The sequence below is a fragment of the Podarcis vaucheri genome (assembly GCF_965113315.1).
Source record: "Podarcis vaucheri genome assembly, chromosome: 12".
NCBI lineage: Eukaryota > Metazoa > Chordata > Lepidosauria > Squamata > Lacertidae > Podarcis > Podarcis vaucheri.
Window position 1 is genome coordinate 3,199,836 of NC_138750.1, and position 19,876 is coordinate 3,219,711.

Sequence of the window (19,876 nt, forward strand, 5' to 3'; positions counted from 1 at the left end):
GATTCAGCACGGACTGGAACAAAGGACAATAATCAGCTCTTCCCTCTGGGGGCAGGAAACCTCAAACCCCTCTGTCACCTGGAAAGTACTCATGGGGAGGGGGAAAGGGGGAACCAGCCAGGTGACAGGACACTCAGGTTACCACCACAACTCCTCCCTCATCACCTCCTTTCTGTGATGTATGCATGATGTTTCTGGGGGTGGTCTTGATCTACAGGAGGGGAATTTCAAAAGTCTTTGTTTTTGTCCAAGGGAGCTCTCGGATTTTTCCATTAACAGCCACAATCTTAACCAAAAGGTTTCCTAGTGATCCATCCTTTTGGGGAACAGACAGGGTGAAGCAGAATATCTTAAGTGCACACGATCACATTGTGACCTTATGACCCTTGACAACTTTTAATTATCCCAGTGACTTGAAATGTTTTATACTTTAATGCCAGTAAAAGTATTTGATTTGATTTGAATGGCATAACTTTATAGAATATATTAAAGAACACTGTAAACATTTAAAAACGTTAGCAGGATTGACATAGCACTTGTAATTTAAAGTGACAAAGGATAAAATTGAAATGTAATAATTTAGATAAATGTAATTAGATACAGTTGAAAAAGGAAGGTAATTTTTGAAAGCCAAGGGAGGGGTGGAGGAAGTCTGGGGGCTCAGGGAACCCTATAAAGATACTGATATGAATTATGGCTTAATGCATGGGTCAGCAAACTAAGGCCCGCGGGCCGGATTAGGCCCATTTGCCCTCTGGATCTGGCCCGAGACAGTCCTGGAATTGCCGCTTGGATCGGTGTGATCATTCTGGCTGTGCCATTTTTTTATTTTTTGCAATCCCCCCCCCTCTCCTCACACACACCTCGGGGGTGCCACCTCCTTCCTCCCTCCCTCCCTCCTAGCTTCTCCCCGCCCTGTGGAGGAAGAGTGCTGGGCTTTGGTGCCAGCCAATCTGAAGCCTGCCCACCAGCCTCTCCGTCCATGGCTGCGCTGTGGGCATCGTGACGGGCGCATCACGGAGTTTTGGCTGGAGCTTGGCGCATCTGCTGGCCCCACAACTGCTGCCCAGGAAAGCTGACCCGGAAAGGAGAGGCACCACCACCACCCATAGCTGTCAACTTACAGATTTGAAAATAAGGGACCAGCAGCCTTGAAAATAAGGGATCAGCAGCCAAAATAAGGGACCTGCAGCCTCACCTGTTCCAGGCATTCCAGTCTTCCTGTCCTCCTGCAGTCTGGTCAAACTCATGCTGGTAGCTTCGAGAACACTGTCCAACCAACTTTGTAACCAGAGGTTCAACTGAATAGAATCTGAATCGCATGCACCACAAGGCCTATGCAGCCTCAACTTAAGATGGCTCCCCGGCCTGGCTTTGCACTGCAAAGTTTGCAGCAGCACGTGCAACAAAATAGCGTCCAGCATTCAAAAACCCCCTCAGCTTGCATTAACTAGCCACACACACACAGCCTCGTCCCCTCGCCACGAGATCGCCAGTCACCCACCATTTTAGTCAACCAGCTCCTTTCTTTTCCCTCTTAAGTCAATCGAAGGAGCCTCCAGAACAAATTCAAAAGCCCCCCCCCCACGAGATCTCCTTTCCTTTTCCCCCACCATGTGCCCCCGCTCCAGACATACCTTTTCGCTGGCAAGGGTGATAACGTATCCATCCGATTCTGATCTGAGCACTCAGCACAGGTATGTTCAACTTCTGAACCCCTCTGAGTCAAAGGCAGAAAGCCCAGCCAGCAGCCAAACGAAGCCTCAAGGAAAACCACCGTCACCTCTGCGCTGGGAAGCGCTGAGCAAAGTCGAGTCCCCAGGCAACAAAGCCGATTTGATCAGCACAAGGCATGCTGTCGTTCTGAGACTTCTTATTGGGTGAGCAACACAGCCAAGCAACACAGTTGGAGCCTCCCTTCTCCCTGACCGGCAGGGAGGGAGGGAGAGGAGCTGCTTCCTTTGAAATTTAAGGGACATCCATCAATAAGGGACAGCAGCGGGACATGGCGCTGGAATAAGGGACAGTCCCTCCAAATAAGTGACACTTGGCAGCTATGCCACCACCACAGGCAGAGCAGAGGAGGAGGTAGGAGAGCAGGGGGAGGGGCAGGGCTGGGGGAGAGAGAGAAGCCCCCCCCCCCGCTGTGCGCGTGCACAGTCTGGCCCACCACAAGCTCTGAGGGGTGGTAAAGCAGCCCCCTCCTAAAAACGTTTGCTGACCCCTGGTTTAATGTAAACAAGTGTGTCTGTGTTTAACAAATTATTGTTTTTTGAAACTTTGAAAATAAAAATTTTAAAAAAGAAAACAAACAACAGCAACAAATCCCCCCCCCCCCAATTAAAAAGGTAAGACAGGGGAGGCAAATAAAAACAGTTAAAACAACGAATCATGTATTGGACCTTTGACACTTCTCAGCTTGATCTTTGGGCAAAACACCCTCTCCCATTTACAAGGTGGCTCTGAGACTAAAGGACCCCTGACAGTTAAGTCCAGTCGTGAACGACTCTGGGTTGCGGCACTCATCTCACTTTACTGGCTGAGGGAGCCGGCGTTTGTCCGCAGGCAGTTTTTCCAGGTCATGTGGCCAGCATAACTAAGCTGCTTTGGTGAAACCGGGGCAGTTCACGGAAACGCCGTTTACCTTCCAGAGCAGTACCTATTTATCTACTTGCACTTTGACGTGCTTTCAAACTGCTAGGTTGGCAGGAGCAGGGACCGAGCAACGGGAGCTCACCCCGTCACGGGGATTCGAACTGCCGACCTTCCGATCGGCAAGCCCAAGAGGCTCCGTGGTTTAGACCACCTTCAATATTTACTGTGTGTTGAGATTCCTGCATTTCAGGGGGTTGGACCAGAGGCCCACCGGGGTCCCTTCCAACTCTACGTTTCCAAGCTTGGAGAGTTTTTCATAGAACACTACTATAGAATCCAGCTGCATAGTCCTCTCTGTTGGTATCATTTCAACTACCTCATTAGGCAGTCACATGATGGCTGCAAACTTGACTCGCAGACTTCTGCAGCAACTGCCTTTGCCACAGAAGGTCCTTTCTCTTCTACACACAACTACTTAACCTGTCCATCCAAAGTTAAGTCGTGGAGATCCCATTGGGAACATAACTGTGAATTTTGCTTCTGATTTCAGCTCCTTGGAGGTGTTGAAGCCCCTCCTTGGTAGCTGCCTCCAGCTGATCACAGGGACCACTTTTCTGGATCAGGGTCTTGAGCCCTCAGTTTTCTCTCTCTTTTCCCCTTTCCTTTTCCACGGCTCCAGTGCCTCCTGCTTGGCTTTCATCCAAAATATTGCTGTAAGTCCAGCCCAGGGAGAGGCTACAAGCAACAGTAACAATTCTGACCTCCTTTCCTGTTTTCTGAGGCTGCTCATAAGACCCTTCTCAGGAATCAACCTTCACAGTAGGATTCAAATAATCGTGTCTGGGTCAAGGGCATCTCCCAGTAGCCCTGGTCTCATGCTGATGGTTGAGTGCACCTGATCTAGGTATAGAACTTGCTGTAACCCCAGAGGATAGAGTGGGACACAAATTCTAATAAGTGTGCTCATCTGTGTCATGAGATGAGAGTTAATTAAGCAATCAGCTGTTATAGAAGAATAAAAACAGATTGCTTCTGATAGCTCAAACTCTCATTTTCTCTCTCTCCATCGATGCCATGGCAAAACAGTAGAATAGCTTGGAACTTTGCCCGAGTGTTGGCGTAGGGGAGTAAGTTGCCCATACTGCATGGCAACTGTGTCAAAGCAGTCATAAGTCAAGGAAATAAGAACAGGTAGGGCATTCTTTGACAATAAGAAAAACCAGATTGCTTTGCTGCGTGTACAGTGGTGCCCCGCAAGACGAATGCCTTGCAAGATGAAAAACTCGCTAGACGAAAGGGTTTTTCGGTTTTGCGTTGCTTCGCTAGATGAATTTCCCTATGGGCTTGCTTTGCAAGACGAAAACATCTTGCGCTTTTTTAAAAAAGCCGCTTGAAGAGGCGCAGTTGCGACGGACTGTGCTTCGCAAGACGAAAAGACTCGCGGAACGAATTTTTTTCGTCTTGCGAGGCACCACTGTACCTGGTCTTGCCCTGGTTCTGGAAGGCACACGTGAAAGGCAAGCGGAATGAGGAAGCCAAGCACTCTCTCCGCCCCTGCCTTCAGTTTCTAAAGGAGGGGGGAAGCTAATGCCTTCTCCATCCCCAGCACTTCCATTTTCATTGCCCTGGGGTGAATAAGATGTCAGTGGAATTCTGCGCCTGACGCAATTCAGTTTGGCTGCCCCTTTGAGAATCAATGTGGGAAGATTCTAAGCTTTAGAGAACATTGCTTGTGTTTTTGTTTCTATGTAGATAAAGAGAGTCATCCTCCTCGTAAATTTCCTTCTGACAAGATATTTGAAGCCATTTCCTCAATGTTTCCAGATAAGGGTACAGCTGAGGAACTGAAAGAAAAGTAAGATGTATTTTATTTATTTCATAAAATCCATACACCGTTTGAACATGGACGTAGCCAAGGGGGACAGGGAGAGGCAGCTGCCCCCCCCCATGTTTAAATAGGAATTGTTGACCAAGTTTTGTACAAAGGTTTACTTTGGTATGGGATATGGAATCTAAGTAATTTTGAGATGACTGGGCAGGGAGTCACTTTAATGACTGTTTAGTTTTATTCTTTTTTAATTAAAACATCTCATGGGTGCAGCTGTAACCTCACATAGGGTATTTCTCTAGATTTATTAAATTACCAGAATGAATTATTGCAAGCAGGCGTGATCCAGCAAAGTTAAGGAATTCAAAGGCCCATTGATATTGATAGGCTTGCTGAGCACCTTTATAATTCCCTCTCCCTGAAACAAATAGAATTTGGCTAGGGCAATGCCATCCTCATCGCACTTAAGGAATGTCAGCGTTGGCTATTTGATTAGGCAACTTCTTCCCTTTTCTTTACAGCATCACAGATCAATGAAATAAGGAATGAAGTAAATGGTTTTAGCCAGACAAATGTCATTTATGTCAATGCACATTATTTAGATTAACTGCATAAGCTGTACTTTTCCTGCAAGGACAATATAGCCGGGCTTTTGGCATATAAAATGGGAACGTTTTTACTATTTCTGTAGATACAAAGAACTTACAGAGCAGCAGCTTCCAGGAGCTCTTCCTCCCGAGTGCACACCAAACATAGATGGACCAAATGCTAAATCTGTTCAGAGGGAGCAGAGTCTACACTCCTTTCATACTCTCTTCTGTAGACGATGTTTCAAATATGATTGCTTCTTACATCGTAAGTACTAAAATATTTCAGTCTGTCCCTTGTATTCAAGAAAGTTGAGATATTTTGCTTTATCTGCCCCAAGCCTTGGACTGCCTATGTCCTTTTAAACATGTTTGTGGGAGGGGGTGTTGGTTTGTTTTTGTTTTATTATGTATTTTTAATTCTCATCTTATTTTTTATGTTGTGAACTAGCCTGTGATCTTTGGATGAAGGGCAGTATACAAATTTAATAAATTTTATGTAAGTAAGTCATGGCTACCCCAGCTGTTAATAGAAAAGGCTGTATATTAATTGGAACCTTTAAGTGTGCATGATTTATGTCAGCTGCCTAATTGATCCACTTTTGTGAGATGATTAAAGTTTGTTTTTATGCCCTTTCTCAGCCAGAAGTACTCCCCTGCAACAGTATATAACATGTTAAAGTACAATACAGTGGTACCTTGGGTTAAGAACTTAATTTGTTCTGGAGGTCTGTTCTTAACCTGAAACTGTTCTTAACCTGAAGCACCACTTTAGCTAATTGGGCCTCCTGCTGCCGCCGCCCCAAGAGCATGATTTCTGTTCTCATCCTGAAGCAAAGTTCTTAACCTGAATCACTGGGTTAGCGGAGTCTGTAACCTGAAGCCTGTTTGTTTAAAACATTTGTAAACTCTAATGTTTTAAAAAATCTCTAAGCAGCATACAATATAAAAACAATAAACAATATAATTAAAATAAAAATACAACATAAAACCAGTAAAATAGAATAAAGGCATATACAGTCAATCCTAATTTTCCATTCCAAACCCCTGTGCATGTCCGGCAGGGTGCACAGAAGCCCTCTCTGCCACTTTTCATGAGATTTTATGACATATGGGAGCTGCTTCCGGGTTTGGTGCTGTGCACGTGGCACATGTTTGCAGTCCCACATCATTTGGACATGGCTAAACTGGGAGTTGCCTGTAAAACAGGAATTATGGTGATTCTTTCAAACGAAAACAATGTTGGAACAAAAGCTGGAACAAAAAGCTACATCTTTATCAGATGCCTCAAGTGTCTCATGTGTGACAGAAGGAAGGACATTCTATGTTGCAGGGAGAAGAGTGGGAGACTCCCATTTTGGGGTCACCAACCTAGGACATTTTATGGAGCACAGAACCACAAGTACAATTTGGATCTTCCACCAGGGGTATCCAATGGAGGGGTATACCTGCAGGGGCTGTTGGACTACCACTTCCATCATTCCTGATCTTTCCCTCTGGCTGAGCTGATGGGAGTTGCAGTCCAGTAGCATCTGGGGGAAACCACCTTGTCTTTGCTCAGTCCAAGTGTTACAGTGGTGCCTCGTAAGACGAAATTAATCCGTTCCGCGAGTCTCTTCGTCTAGTGGTTTTTTCGTCTTGCGAAGCAACCCTGTCAGCGGATTAGCACTATTAGCGGTTTAGCGGCTATTAAAGGCTTAGCGGCTATTAAAGGATTAGCGGATTAGCGGCTAAAAGGCTATTAGCGGCTTAGAAAAGGGGGGGGGAGCGAAAAAAAATCGGAACACTTGCAAGACATTTTCGTCTTGCAAAGCAAGCCCATAGGGAAAATCGTCTTGCGAAGCAGCTCAAAAACGGAAAACCCTTTCGTCTAGCGGGTTTTTCGTCTTGCGGGGCACCACTGTATTACCGTTCTGTACCATTCTGCTAGGTGGTCTTCCAGGTAATTTCACTTTTAATATAATTTCTCCTTAACAAATATTAAGTTTGTTCTTCCTTGCATCTTTCAGCAAGCAGGTGCTCATGGCCAACACCAAGAATTAATTAAACAAACGTCACGTCACCCCCAGTTCAGCTGGAGGCCTCTCCGCCAATGATGTGGGGCGTAGCTTTTCACAGAGCAATGTGTTATGCAACACTTTCTAAAGCACCTAGGCTTCTGTATACCATGGTGCCAGGGATGCTCTGGATTGTAGCTTATTATGCAAAGGGTTTTCTTAAAATTGTAGTGTAGCCATTATTATCCCTGCAATGCAAAGTAGCCTGTAAAATCCTGGGTACCTATAATTTATTACATTGTTTTTATATTGTTTCATGCTGCTTGGAGACTCTTTGTTTAAATGAAGATTCATTATCAACTTTTTCAGTATTATGGTCTTTGAAGGTATTTCTAAGAAAACGGCTTATTCTTCTTTTTAAACAATTTTCTGTAGCATTCCATGCAACTCCTAATACTTACAAACGGAAAAATACGGAAACAGCAATAGATAATAAACCTTGTGGGCCACACTGTTATCAACATCTGGTAAGACAAATGTTCCTTTGGCTTAAGAGTTAATTAGCTATCTTTTTCACTCTTGGAATAGAAAGAAAGGTACAGCAGATGATAAAGTTGATTTTATTTAGCTGTTCCCAGGAAAAAAGTGCTGGAATCAAATAGGATTTATGATTTGCTGAATGCTAACACCTTTATGTGAAAATTCCTGAGGAACCTCCTACTGGCTTTGAACAGCATCTTTGGCTTATCCTTGTGTCGATTGAGCTGTCATTTGGCTAGAGATGGGGCTGAATAAACTGGCACCGTTCTGATCATTGCGTGTTGCTGTTGCTGCCAACTAATTTGTGAATTCTTCAACAAAAGCTCAGAACTCTGTATTTTTCAGATTCTATGGTTGGGATGAATAATTTTAAAAAAGGTTGACCTAATTTGGCTTACTCCTCCCACTTTCACACTTTGGGGTTTTCTTGACCTCAAGCTGTCTACACATGGTCAGAGAGACCTTGGTCCTGCAAGACTAGTGAGCAAGTATGTGCTGATTCTGGGATATTTCTTCAGAGCTTAGGGCGCACTTAGAGTTTTGTGCTGGCAGTGTTGGAATACCAAATTTTGTGATGAAGCTAATATTTATCGTTGCTTCTTTTCTGGTAGCAGTATGTGGTTTTCTGAGCTAAACCATTTCTCACTCATAACTGATTCATATTACACTGAGGGTATTTGCAGGACTATAAAGGCAGTTTATAATTAAAAGAGAGAGTTTATACATAGGAGCTTGATTGGACGCATTAGATGCCTCTTCAACCTGCCTTAATATGCAGAACAAAAGCACTGGAGAAGTGGAGTGGCTTATGGGGATACAAATGGAGAAAGTCTTGGCCTCCACAGTGCTTGGCTTTTTGATCTCTACTAGCAGCAGTCTTTAGTAATTTTGTGAAAACTGTCAAATGTTACCTACTTTCTACACTCAAAACTCACAGAGCCCTTGGGAATAAGCACATTGCAGTGCTTTGTATGCAAGGCTAGGTGGCTCTTCAGTTCCTCTTTAATTTCAGCCATTTACTTGACCAGCAGTAATAGTCTTCCTGCTTTGTTTAACTCTGAAGGCCATGATCCATTAATTCTTCTCACACCCAATAAAAATTCTCACAAATTGAGCTCTCTGGGTTATCCCTCCTACTTATTACCTTTCTATAGGTTGATCTATGTCTCATGACCCCACTTTGCTTAAAGCTTTTCACTTCCAGATTTTGTATGTGCCCAAAGAAACCAGTTGCACCCTCACTTTGTTCTTTAGAGAGAAGAGAAGAACGAATCATCTATCTTCCCTTTGTCCTTGTGCAGGCAGCATGTCAAGTGACATCATCCTGTGAAGAAATAGCTATGTCTGAAAAAGCAGCTTTCATGCTTTTCTTTCTAAAAAAATCTGTCATGTGATGAGATGAGTACAATGGTACCTTGGGTTAAGAACTTAATTTGTTCTGGAGGTCCATTCTTAACCTGAAACTGTTCTTAACCTGAAGCACCACTTTAGCTAATGGGGCCTCCTGCTGCCACCGTGCAATTTCTGTTCTCATCCTGAGGTAAAGTTCTTAACCCGAGGTACGATTTCTGGGTTAGCGGAGTCTGTAACCCGAAGCGTCTCTAACACGAGGTACCACTGTATCTTCACTTTCAGTAACAAAGATATGACGCCAGATAATCTCAGTTCTTTGGAAGGATTGTTCTCTCGTCAGAGTTTCACCACTTTCATATCTTCCTTTCTATATGAAGGACTTTGCTTTACATTATTCGATCAGATGGTGTACACTAGATGAAAAGAAATTACCTACAAGTGAAAGTGCCTGGAAAGTATCCCCATCTTTCCATGCTACATTGATAACAGGAATGCCCTCCCATTGTCACTTCAGCTGCTCAGTAGTTCAGACACTGAAAGCCTCCTAACACTGAGGCTTCTAAGACTGTATGACAAGACTGGACTGCTTTTCAATAACTTCATCAGCTTAGGGAGTTAATGAGAATCACCCCATGTGTTGAATGAACAAATCATGCTAATGGTTCCTGCAGCATTTATAAAGGTAAAGGTACCCCTGCCCGAACGGGCCAGTCTTGACAGACTGTGGGGTTTGTGCGCCCATCTCACATTTATTGGCCGGGGGCCAGCGCTGTCCGAGGACACTTCCGGGTCACGTGGCCAGCGTGACATCGCTGCTCTGGCGAGCCAGAGCCGCACACGGAACGCCGTTTACCTTCCCGCTGGTAAGCGGTACCTATTTATCTACTTGCACCCGGAGGTGCTTTCGAACTGCTAGGTGGGCAGGCGCTGGGACCGAACAGCGGGAGCGCACCCCGCCGCGGGGATTCGAACCGCCGACCTTTCGATCGGCAAGCCCTAGGCGCTGAGGCTTTAGCCCACAGCGCCACCCGCGTCCCCTGCAGCATTTATACTGAACTGTTATTTATTTGTTTTGAACAAAAATATTGCTCAGAACATAACTAAAGAGAGAATGTAGGTGGACCACTAAAATGAAAACTACATAAAACAAATGCATCCCTCTTGTGTAGCACATATACCTTGTGAGCATGAGGTTGAGTGGCATCTGTCCTGGATGCTTGAGTTGATATTCCTGCATTGCAGGGGGCTGGGCTAGAGGACCCTCGAGGTTCTTTCCATGTCTACAGTTCTAGGATTCTCTGAAAATTATCCTGAGTTGAAATTCAGCTAAGCAGTTGCATTTACAAGCACTCAACATTTGCCGTCTAAACAATAGAATAATAATGGAATATAACTTCAGCCAAAGAGCTGACTGCCACTGTGCATCCAAGGAAGGTTGAACTTGGATTTTTCAAGAGCAATGTTACATTTTAAGGTCTGGCACAAAAGGAAGCATCTGTTTTCCAAAGGTGCAAAAGGCAAGCAAGCAGGAAATCACCCTGAGCCCCTATTGCAGCTCTTTAGCTCTGGTCAGCCTATTTTCAGCTAGGATACATCAGCCATACTTTTTTCTCCTTTCCTTAAAAACCCATGTCGTGTTTCTATTCCTACTTAGGAAGGAGCCAAAGAATTTGCAGCTGCTTTGACTGCTGAGCGAATAAAAACACCGCCAAAACGCCCAGGAGGTCGCCGAAGGGGAAGGCTCCCAAATAACACCAGCAGGCCTAGCACTCCCACTATAAATGTGCTGGAATCTAAGGATACAGACAGTGACAGAGAAGCTGGGACTGAAACAGGAGGTGAAAATAATGACAAGGAAGAGGAAGAGAAGAAAGATGAGACTTCAAGCTCCTCTGGTGAGACAAATGTGGAGGGTTGCTGAATAGTCATATTTTAAAATGCTTGTTTCTTCCAGTAATAACAACAACTTCAATTTTATTACAGTGGTGCCCCGCAAGATGAATGCCTCGCAAGACAGAAAACTCGCTAGACGAAAGAGTTTTCCGTTTTGGAGGTGCTTCGCAAGACGAATTTCCTGTGGGCTTGCTTCGCAAGACGACAATGTCTTGCGAGTTCCTGCGGGTTTTTTTCTCTCCCCCCCTTTTTCTAAGCCGCTAAGCCGCTGATCAGCTGATCCGATCAGCAGATAAGCCGCTAAAAGCTGCTAATAGCGCTAATCCGCTAATCCGTCAATGGGCTGGCATCGCAAGATGAAAAAACCGCTAGACGAAGAGAATCACAGAACGGATTCTTTTCGCCTTGCAAGGCACCACTGTATTTGTACCCCGCCCATCTGACTAGGTTGCCCCAGTCGCTCCATATTCGGGGGGGGGGGGGATGTGTGTGTTTGATGGACAGGAGGTTCCTTACAGATTTTTGTATTCAAGTATCTGCTTGTGAAACTTTAAAATTGATTTGCAGCACTTTAATTCCTTGCATTATGTTGCTATAGATTCTGTGGAGAATGAGAGTTTGAAGGGCTGAGTTGAACTCCAGACAGTTTGAGTTTGTGTTTCGGGTTTCAGTGCTCCAAAGGATATGGTCTCCTTGTGTACAGGGCCCTGAGTGAACAGGGCACTCTTCCTGGGATGCTGAGCTTTAAAACCAAGAGGTCAAGTGTGGCAATCAGTCCATGCATGTCTCCTGCAGAGACTGTTGAAAAAGCTGGATTAGTCATTCCCCAACTGTGTATTGAGGCATTCAAGTGTGACTTGAGAGAACCTCTGGGGTACCATGAGAAATCAATTTAATTATACACTTAAAGGTTCCCCATAGGCTCCAGCCATGCCTCCTTCCAGTCTTGACTCCGCTGAGGGCATTTCTCGCTGAATCAGGTGTGAATGAACAATATGAGGATCGTCTCCCCCACAAGGAAATTGCTGTGTTGCTGCTCTGGGGGTGCTGCTAGTTTAAGTAAAAACATTGTGTCCCTCAGCTGACAGATGTTTTGGGAACCCTGAGCTAGGCTACCTTTTAGGAGCTCAGCTGGGGCCAAAGTCAAGTCAAATCACGTGCTTTTATATATGAAGCAGCAGCCTATTCCATATATGGTCTCTGTTTTTTTGTACATAGGTGTTATTTCAGGAGTCTTTTAAGAACTGCTTCAGTGTTTTGTTTTTGATATTGCAGAAGCAAATTCCAGGTGTCAAACGCCAATCAAGATGAAGCCAAATATTGAGCCTCCTGAGAATGTGGAGTGGAGTGGAGCTGAAGCTTCCATGTTTAGAGTTCTCATTGGTACCTACTATGACAATTTCTGTGCAATTGCGAGGTTAATTGGGACCAAAACCTGTAGGCAGGTAAGAGTGGAATGGTAACTAAAAGAGAAGGTTTTCCAACTGAGTAGTGACTTGATCCTTAGCCTTTTTTGTAGAGTGCAAGCAAATGACACACTCATTAAACACCTTCCAGGCTCTGAAGCCACGGTTCCCTCCCTGCCCACCTCTGCTCCCTAGGGCTGTGCAGTTGCTCCACTCCGTAGGTCTGCCTCTTTCTTTGCTGCCTCTGGGGTTGTGGTGAGTTTCCTCCTGAGACCGCTGCTCACTGCTGCTCTGCTTGCCTCTCTCCCATCTGTCACCTTCTGTGGAGGCAGAGGCTGAGTTAGCGAATTCATTCAGTTCCTGCAGCCACACCAAGCCCCTTCTGGTTTACACTGTTTACATCCAGTCACGCCAGATGTAGCACAGTGTGGTGATCAAGGTTACCCTGGCTACCTCCCAAAAGTAGAGAAATAACTTTTAACAACAGGATTAATTAACAGAATTAATTAATTCATTATGTTAATGTGTTGCCTATGTAAATATGCAGTCTCGGCCAAAGTGGAAGAAGCACATATATGCTAATGGGAATTGGCTGACTTCTGCCATTGAGGATCTAGTCCACAGTATGTTTGTCTTTACAGGTTTATGAGTTTAGAGTAAAGGAATCTAGTATTATTGCTCCTGCCCCGGCTGAAGATGTTGATACTCCTCCAAGAAAGAAGAAGAGGAAACACAGGTAAACCAATGGACTGCCGGCTTCCTGGCAAACTGAGGGCTAAAAGGATTTTTAAGGGGAAAGAACAGCACTGAAAAAGTAATGCCACAATCAAACAGGTGGGGGACTAAACAAATATTAACTTTCCAATGTAGAAAACACATTTTTAATTGTATTTGCATGTTTTATGGCCTGATCACAAAATTTTCTGTACATGAATATAAATGCTTTTGGTAGATCAGCCACAAACCTGCCCATAAAATGACCAATGCAGTGTTTGTTCAGGCATTGCAAGCAAATCCTGGTGGAATTTTTGTTCTGGAAATCCCACCTTGTGTTTGTGGTCTTGTACTAATAATGTTTTCTCTTTACCTTGGAGTAATAAGAGAGTAAGCCACCAGCTTTTTCTCAGCTCCCTGAATGACTCGGTCACTATCTTTCTCATTAACATTCCCTATCATCCACTTTGGAGAAGCAGAGAATTCAAATTAGTACTGTGATTGTGATGTTTAGGCAATCACTGCCAATATCAATTTGAATCTGACCAGGAAGTGGTCTGACTATGATAGTGAGGTCATCACAACCCGTCTCATTCCAGAGCACCCCTCCCCCCGTCCTGTGGCAAACACCAGATCAAAGGCACTGCCTGTGCTACATGTTGGAGCCATGATTTACGAAAACAGCTCTCTGGCAGCCATAGAGTCCTGAAATAGCCCACTGAAGGCATCCTTGGTGTGGATGCTGCAGTCCCTCAGAGCAGGCCTCTTAGCAAATAGGAAGCAAGTGCCTATGGCACCAGCATCAGAGCGCACCAGAAATATTCTTAAAATGCAAAGCTCAATAAAAACTATAATTTGCAGTAAGCTATAAAACAGGCAGTAATGTAAAACTAATATGATTGCTGGGCATCAGGGATGGTGACCAAAATGCTAAACCAACCAGCATACATAGATATACACGTACACAGCTATGCCACTCACTCCAGCAACATCCAATTCACCCTTTCTTTCTTTCTTTCTTTCTTTCTTTCTTTCTTTCTTTCTTTCTTTCTTTCCAGGAGTTCCCCTACCCCATTAAGCCCCTCACACTTACTTAGGAGATAACGAATCCCAATCACTGGTTGTGCTATAAGACTTTCACCCTAATAGGCCACCCTCAATAGGATAGGCCTCTCATGCCTCCACGTCAGATATCCTGTCTGATTTTGAGCATAAGCCAAATCAGAGAAAGGCTTGTGTGGGTGGAGAGAACTTTAGACACACTATTTGTCCAGTAGATACTGTGTTGATATGACTTCTTTTCTTTATAACAACGAGTAGAAAAGAGTGCAAAACTCAGCAATGTACCAGAAAGCAGTTTGATATGTATCTTTCCATTTCAGTATTTAATTCATTGTCCAACCAAGTAAAGTGCCAAGTATGATGTAAATAAATTAAATCTGGCTTCATAGTTTAGGAAATATCATATATAAGATGCAATGTACCCCAGGCAATCCATCCATAAAGTTCCATGTCTGTGTTGATAAACTTAGGTTTTTGTCTCAATTTCCCAGCTATAGAGTTAACAATGATTTATGATAGCATTGACTTTCAAAGACAAAGACTCATATACAGTGGTACCTCTGGTTGCACACGGAATCCGTTCCAGAGCTCTGGTCGGATCCCGAGGTGTGCGTATCCGGAGATACCGCTTCTGCACATGCGTGCAGTTTAATGCTTCTACGCACACACACACACAGAGCGAAACCCGGAAAAATACTTCCAGGTTTGCCGCGCATGTATCCCAAAGGATATGTAACCGGAGGTGAACATAAGTAGAGGTACCACTGTACTGAGCAACTATCCAAAGTGAAACGTACACTTAAATGTGTTTAAGCCCACTGAAATTGATGGACAAGCATACCTAACTGAATTGGATTGTGCTTGAAATGACTATGATTCAAATTGTAAGAATATTAAGATATGCACTGAAATGAACATGAGATATTACACACACAGCATGCAGAATCATAGGACTTACTGCTTCCATTTTCAGTGATCATTCTATTCAAACATTTATTGTTATCTTAGTACATTTGTGTAGCCAAGGAGAGACTGTTTGCATAGAGAAAGTATTGTGTGATCTAGCCCTGTATTGAATAGAAAGTTGACAGAATTCTGCACCCCCAAAAGGTGTCCCTGTTCATTTGAAATATTCACTGATGGTTCTAAGGTAACAGTGTTTGTTTATAGAAGTTTTTTATTTACTAAGAAAAATACATATACAGTATTCAGATAGATTTCTTTAAAAATGGAACATATTGAAATCTCCTGTTATCTTGACTTTATTTAGGCTAGCAAAAATAAACTAGATGTGTAAATAGAAATACAAAGGGTCAAAAGGCTTCTCATGGTTGAACTTTGAAATCTTAGCCTCTAACTCTCCACCAAGGAGGAGACAGGGGACTCCCCTGAGAAGGAGGCTAGTTCACCAACACAGGAGCCAGATATATGGAGAAACGTGACTCAAAGAAGTAGGAGGCCCAGGGTTCACTCTGATTGTTTAGAAATACACAATCGCTTTGAAGTCCTCTCCCCTAGCATGGAAGACGAAGAGCAGACTCCATTTGAGGATCTCTCCCTCATTACAGTCGATCAGGTATATGAAGACGAGCAGCAAAGTTGTTTTTTTAAGAATGTTTTTTTATTAACCGACCAATCACATCAAATCAAACCAAATTACATAAATTCCAAATTACACAGCCGAATTTTAAATTTTTGTTGGGGGTACCCATATTTCAAGTTCCGAAGGGATCCAATTAACGTCTTGCTTCTTACTGCTGTTTTAATGTCCACAAATCTAACCTTATGATATTCACAGTACTATCCAGTCCTTTCTTATTATTTTTCCACATCTCTTGTTGTTATTTTCATATATTTTTCCTTTCTCTTTGTGACCTCTGATAGTCTCCGCAAGCTGGTTAGAACAGTTTGTAATCCTGCGTGGATATTATTTTTTTTATCCAGTAGCCATATCCAGACGTTTTCCATATAACATCACTTCCATACATCAAAACAGTCTTAGCGTCATTAATCTTCACCAATCTGCCTCCTTTCTCAAAACCTCTGAGGAGATTCACTAGGAATGCAGTCTGAAAACAAGTCCGTTCTTCCTCCCAGCTATAAATCCTTTGGCAAGATGGCGACTCCAAATTAATTGCTGCACCATTCCCAAAAGCTCTTATTGCTTCTCGGTCTCCGAAAGCATACTTTTCGTTAAAGTTATCTCCACACAGACCTTAATCATCCTGCTTCGGTCAGTTCAATTAAATTAGCAAACTTCACTCCCCTTCTTCACTTGAAATATGTGCATTTGCTTCTTTTGTAATTAATTATTCCAAATTGCTGCAACTAGTGCGCGATCAGAGACAGCGTCCAGGAGAGCCGAGGTCCACACGGGGGCATTCTGCCTAGGGCCCTCACCCCCTTCTTTCGAATTAGGGGGTGATTTATGGGCACAGCAGGCAAGGGCAGTGTTCCCCATTTCCTTGGGGCAACAAGGGAGGCTGCCTACTCCCATAACAGCCTCTTAATTACCCCGTGTGGGTCAGAGAGATGGTATTGTCGGCCATCTTCCAATGCGCCCCCTAGTGGCCCCAAGACGAGCAGCAAAGTCAGTCCTCAGGGAATGTGCAGGCGACCTTGGAATGGACAGCTCACGGAAGAACCCCAACCAAACCTAAGAGGAGGCGTGTAGTGGTGATAGGGGATTCCCTACTGAGGGGAACAGAAGCAGTGATCTGTGGGCCTGACAAGATGTCTCGGGAGGTGTGCTGTCTCCCCGGGGCTAAGATCCAAGATGTAACTGAACGACTGCAAGGAATCATAAAACCCACTGACAAATACCCCTTCCTCTTGGTTCATGTGGGAACCAATGACACTGCAAGCAATAGCCTCCAGAAGATCAAAAGAGACTACGAGGCTCTGGGCAGGAAATTGAAGCAATTAAATGCACAAATTGTCATCTCACCTGTCCTCCCAGTTGAGCGACGTGGCCCTGGGAGAGAGGGAAAAATAGTGGAACTGAACAGCTGGCTTCGCAAATGGTGTAAACAGGAACGGTTTGGATTCTTAGATCACGGACTGCAGTTTCTTGAAGATGGACTTCTGGCAAGGGATGGGCTGCACCTCACAACGGTTGGGAGAAATGTTTTTGCCAAAAATCTCAGAAACCTCATCAGGAGGGCTTTAAACTGACTAATGTGGGGGAGGGAGACAGTGCTCCTGAAGGTAGGAGCCTATCAATTGATGAAGATGATCATCCAAATGTCATAGACCAAAGGGAGCAAATAGCACGCAGACCTAGTGGTGGGAGGAAAAAATCCTTAAATAAGAGACACGGGAATGATTAATGGACTTCAATGTCTGTACACTAATGCGCAAAGCATGGGAAATAAAGAAGATGAGCTTGAGCTCTTGGTACAGCAAACTAAATATGGCATAATAGGCATTGCTGAAACCTGGAGGGATAAGTCCCACAATTGGAATGTAATAATGGAGGGATACAATCTATTTCAGAGAAACAGACCAGACAAGAAAGGAGGAGGAGTGGCGTTATATGTCAGGGATGTGTATACCTGTGAAGAGATCCAAGATTTAGAACCTCAAAGCCAAAGTGAGAGCATTTGGGTCAAAATTAAGGGAGAGAAGAATAACAGAGACCTCATTGTGGGAGTTTACTATAGATCCCCAAGCCAAACGGAGGACATAGATGATGCCTTCCTGGAACAGATGGCCAAGCGTGCAAAAGGAAGGGAGATAGTAGTAATGGGGGACTTCAATTACCCGGATATTTGTTGTATGTCAGACTCAGCCAAGAGCATAAGGTCAAACAGATTCCTCACTAGCCTTGCAGACAACTTCATTGTCCAGAATGTGGGAGAAGCAACAAGAGGAACAGCCATTTTAGATCTGGTCCTAACCAATGTTGATGACCTGGTTAGTGGGGTAGAAGTGGAAGGATCATTAGGCGCGAGTGATCATGCTCTTCTGAAGTTTACTATACAGCGGAAAGGAGCAGCCAAGCATACTAGGACTCAATTTCTTGACTTTAAGAAAGCCGACTTCATAAAACTTAGGGAAGTGCTGGGTGAGATCCCATGGACAGTAATACTAAAAGGAAAGGGAGTTCACGATGGCTGGGAGTTTGTTAAGAGGGAGATAGTAAAAGCACAACGTCAGGCAATACCAATGAGACGGAAACATGGAAGGTGCCTAAAGAAGCCAGGGTGGCTATCTAAAGAACTTTTAACTGAGTTAAGATTAAAAAAGGATGTGTACAAAAAATGGAAAAGGGGGGGAAACCACCAAAGAGGAATTCAAACAAATAGCCAGCACATGTAGACACAAAGTCAGAAAAGCTAAAGCACAGAATGAACTCAGGCTTGCTAGAGAGGTTAAAAGCAACAAAAAGGCTTTTATGGGTATGTTAGTAGCAAAAGGAAGAACAAAGAAGCAGTGGGGTCACTCAGAGGAGAAGATGGTGAAATGCAAACAGGGGACACAGAAAGGGCTGAACTCCTCAATGCCTTCTTTGCCTCAGTCTTCTCCGATAAAACAATGCCCGACCTGAAGAATTTGGAGCAAATGATTCAGCAAAGGAAACACAGCCCAGAATAACTAAGGAGATAGTACAAGAATACTTGGCTAGTTTAGATGTATTCAAGTCTCCAGGGCCAGATGAACTGCATCCAAGAGTATTAAAAGAACTGGCAGATATGATCTCAGAACCACTGGCAGTCATCTTTGAAAATTCCTGGAGAACAGGCGAAGTCCCGGCAGACTGGAGGAGGGCAAATGTTGTCCCTATTTTCAAAAAGGGGAAAAGAGAGGACACAAATAATTACCGCCCAGTCAGTCTGACATCAATACCAGGGAAGATTCTGGAGCGGATCATTAAGCAAACAGTCTGTGAGCACCTAGAAAGCAATGCTGTGATCACCAATAGTCAGCATGGATTTCTGAAAAATAAGTCATGTCAGACTAACCTGATCTCGTTTCTTGACAGAATTACAAGCCTGGTAGATGAAGGGAACGCAGTGGATGTAGCCTACCTTGATTTCAGCAAGGCATTTGACAAGGTGCCCCATGATATTCTTGTAAAGAAGCTGGTAAAATGCGGTCTTGACTATGCTACCACTCAGTGGATTTGTAACTGGCTGACTGACCGAACCCAAAGGGTGCTCATCAATGGTTCCTCTTCATCCTGGAGAAGAGTGACTAGTGGGGTGCCACAGGGTTCTGTCTTGGGCCCGGTCTTATTCAACATCTTTATCAACGACTTGGATGATGGACTCAAGGGCATCGTGATCAAATTTGCAGATGACACCAAACTGGGAGGGGTGGCTAACACTCCAGAGGACAGGATCACACTTCAAAACGACCTTGACAGATTAGAGAACTGGGCAAAAACAAACAAGATGAATTTTAACAGGGAGAAATGTAAAGTATTGCACTTGGGCAAAAAAAATGAGAGGCACAAATACAAGATGGGGGACACCTGGCTTGAGAGCAGTACATGTGAAAAGGATCTAGGAGTCTTGGTTGACCACAAACTTGACATGAGCCAACAGTGTGACGCGGCAGCTAAAAAAGCCAATGCAATTCTGGGCTGCTTCAATAGGAGTATAGCATCTAGATCAAGGGAAGTAATAGTGCCACTGTATTCTGCTCTGGTCAGACCTCACCTGGAGTACTGTGTCCAGTTCTGGGCACCACAATTCAAGAAGGACACTGACAAACTGGAACGTGTCCAGAGGAGGGCAACCAAAATGGTCAAAGGCCTGGAAACGATGCCTTATGAGGAACGGCTAAGGGAGCTGGGCATGTTAACCTGGAGAAGAGGAGGTTAAGGGGTGATATGATAGCCATGTTCAAATATATAAAAGGATGTCACATAGAGGAGGGAGAAAGGTTGTTTTCTGC

The 19,876-nt window shown here is 44.1% G+C and overlaps 1 protein-coding gene across 6 annotated transcripts in view; it reads left to right on the top strand.

Annotated features, from left to right (window-relative positions):
* EZH2 (enhancer of zeste 2 polycomb repressive complex 2 subunit) overlaps positions 1 to 19,876 on the top strand; it is a 64,208-nt gene that overhangs the window by 33,431 nt on the left and 10,901 nt on the right. For all 6 annotated transcript variants that reach the window (XM_082192804.1, XM_082192807.1, XM_082192805.1 and 3 more), the window contains 6 exons: positions 4,348 to 4,450; positions 5,115 to 5,278; positions 7,443 to 7,534; positions 10,555 to 10,795; positions 12,069 to 12,238; positions 12,841 to 12,935. In XM_082192804.1, the coding sequence (XP_082048930.1) occupies positions 4,348 to 4,450; positions 5,115 to 5,278; positions 7,443 to 7,534; positions 10,555 to 10,795; positions 12,069 to 12,238; positions 12,841 to 12,935 (865 nt within the window). The remainder of the gene's footprint in view (positions 1 to 4,347; positions 4,451 to 5,114; positions 5,279 to 7,442; positions 7,535 to 10,554; positions 10,796 to 12,068; positions 12,239 to 12,840; positions 12,936 to 19,876) is intronic.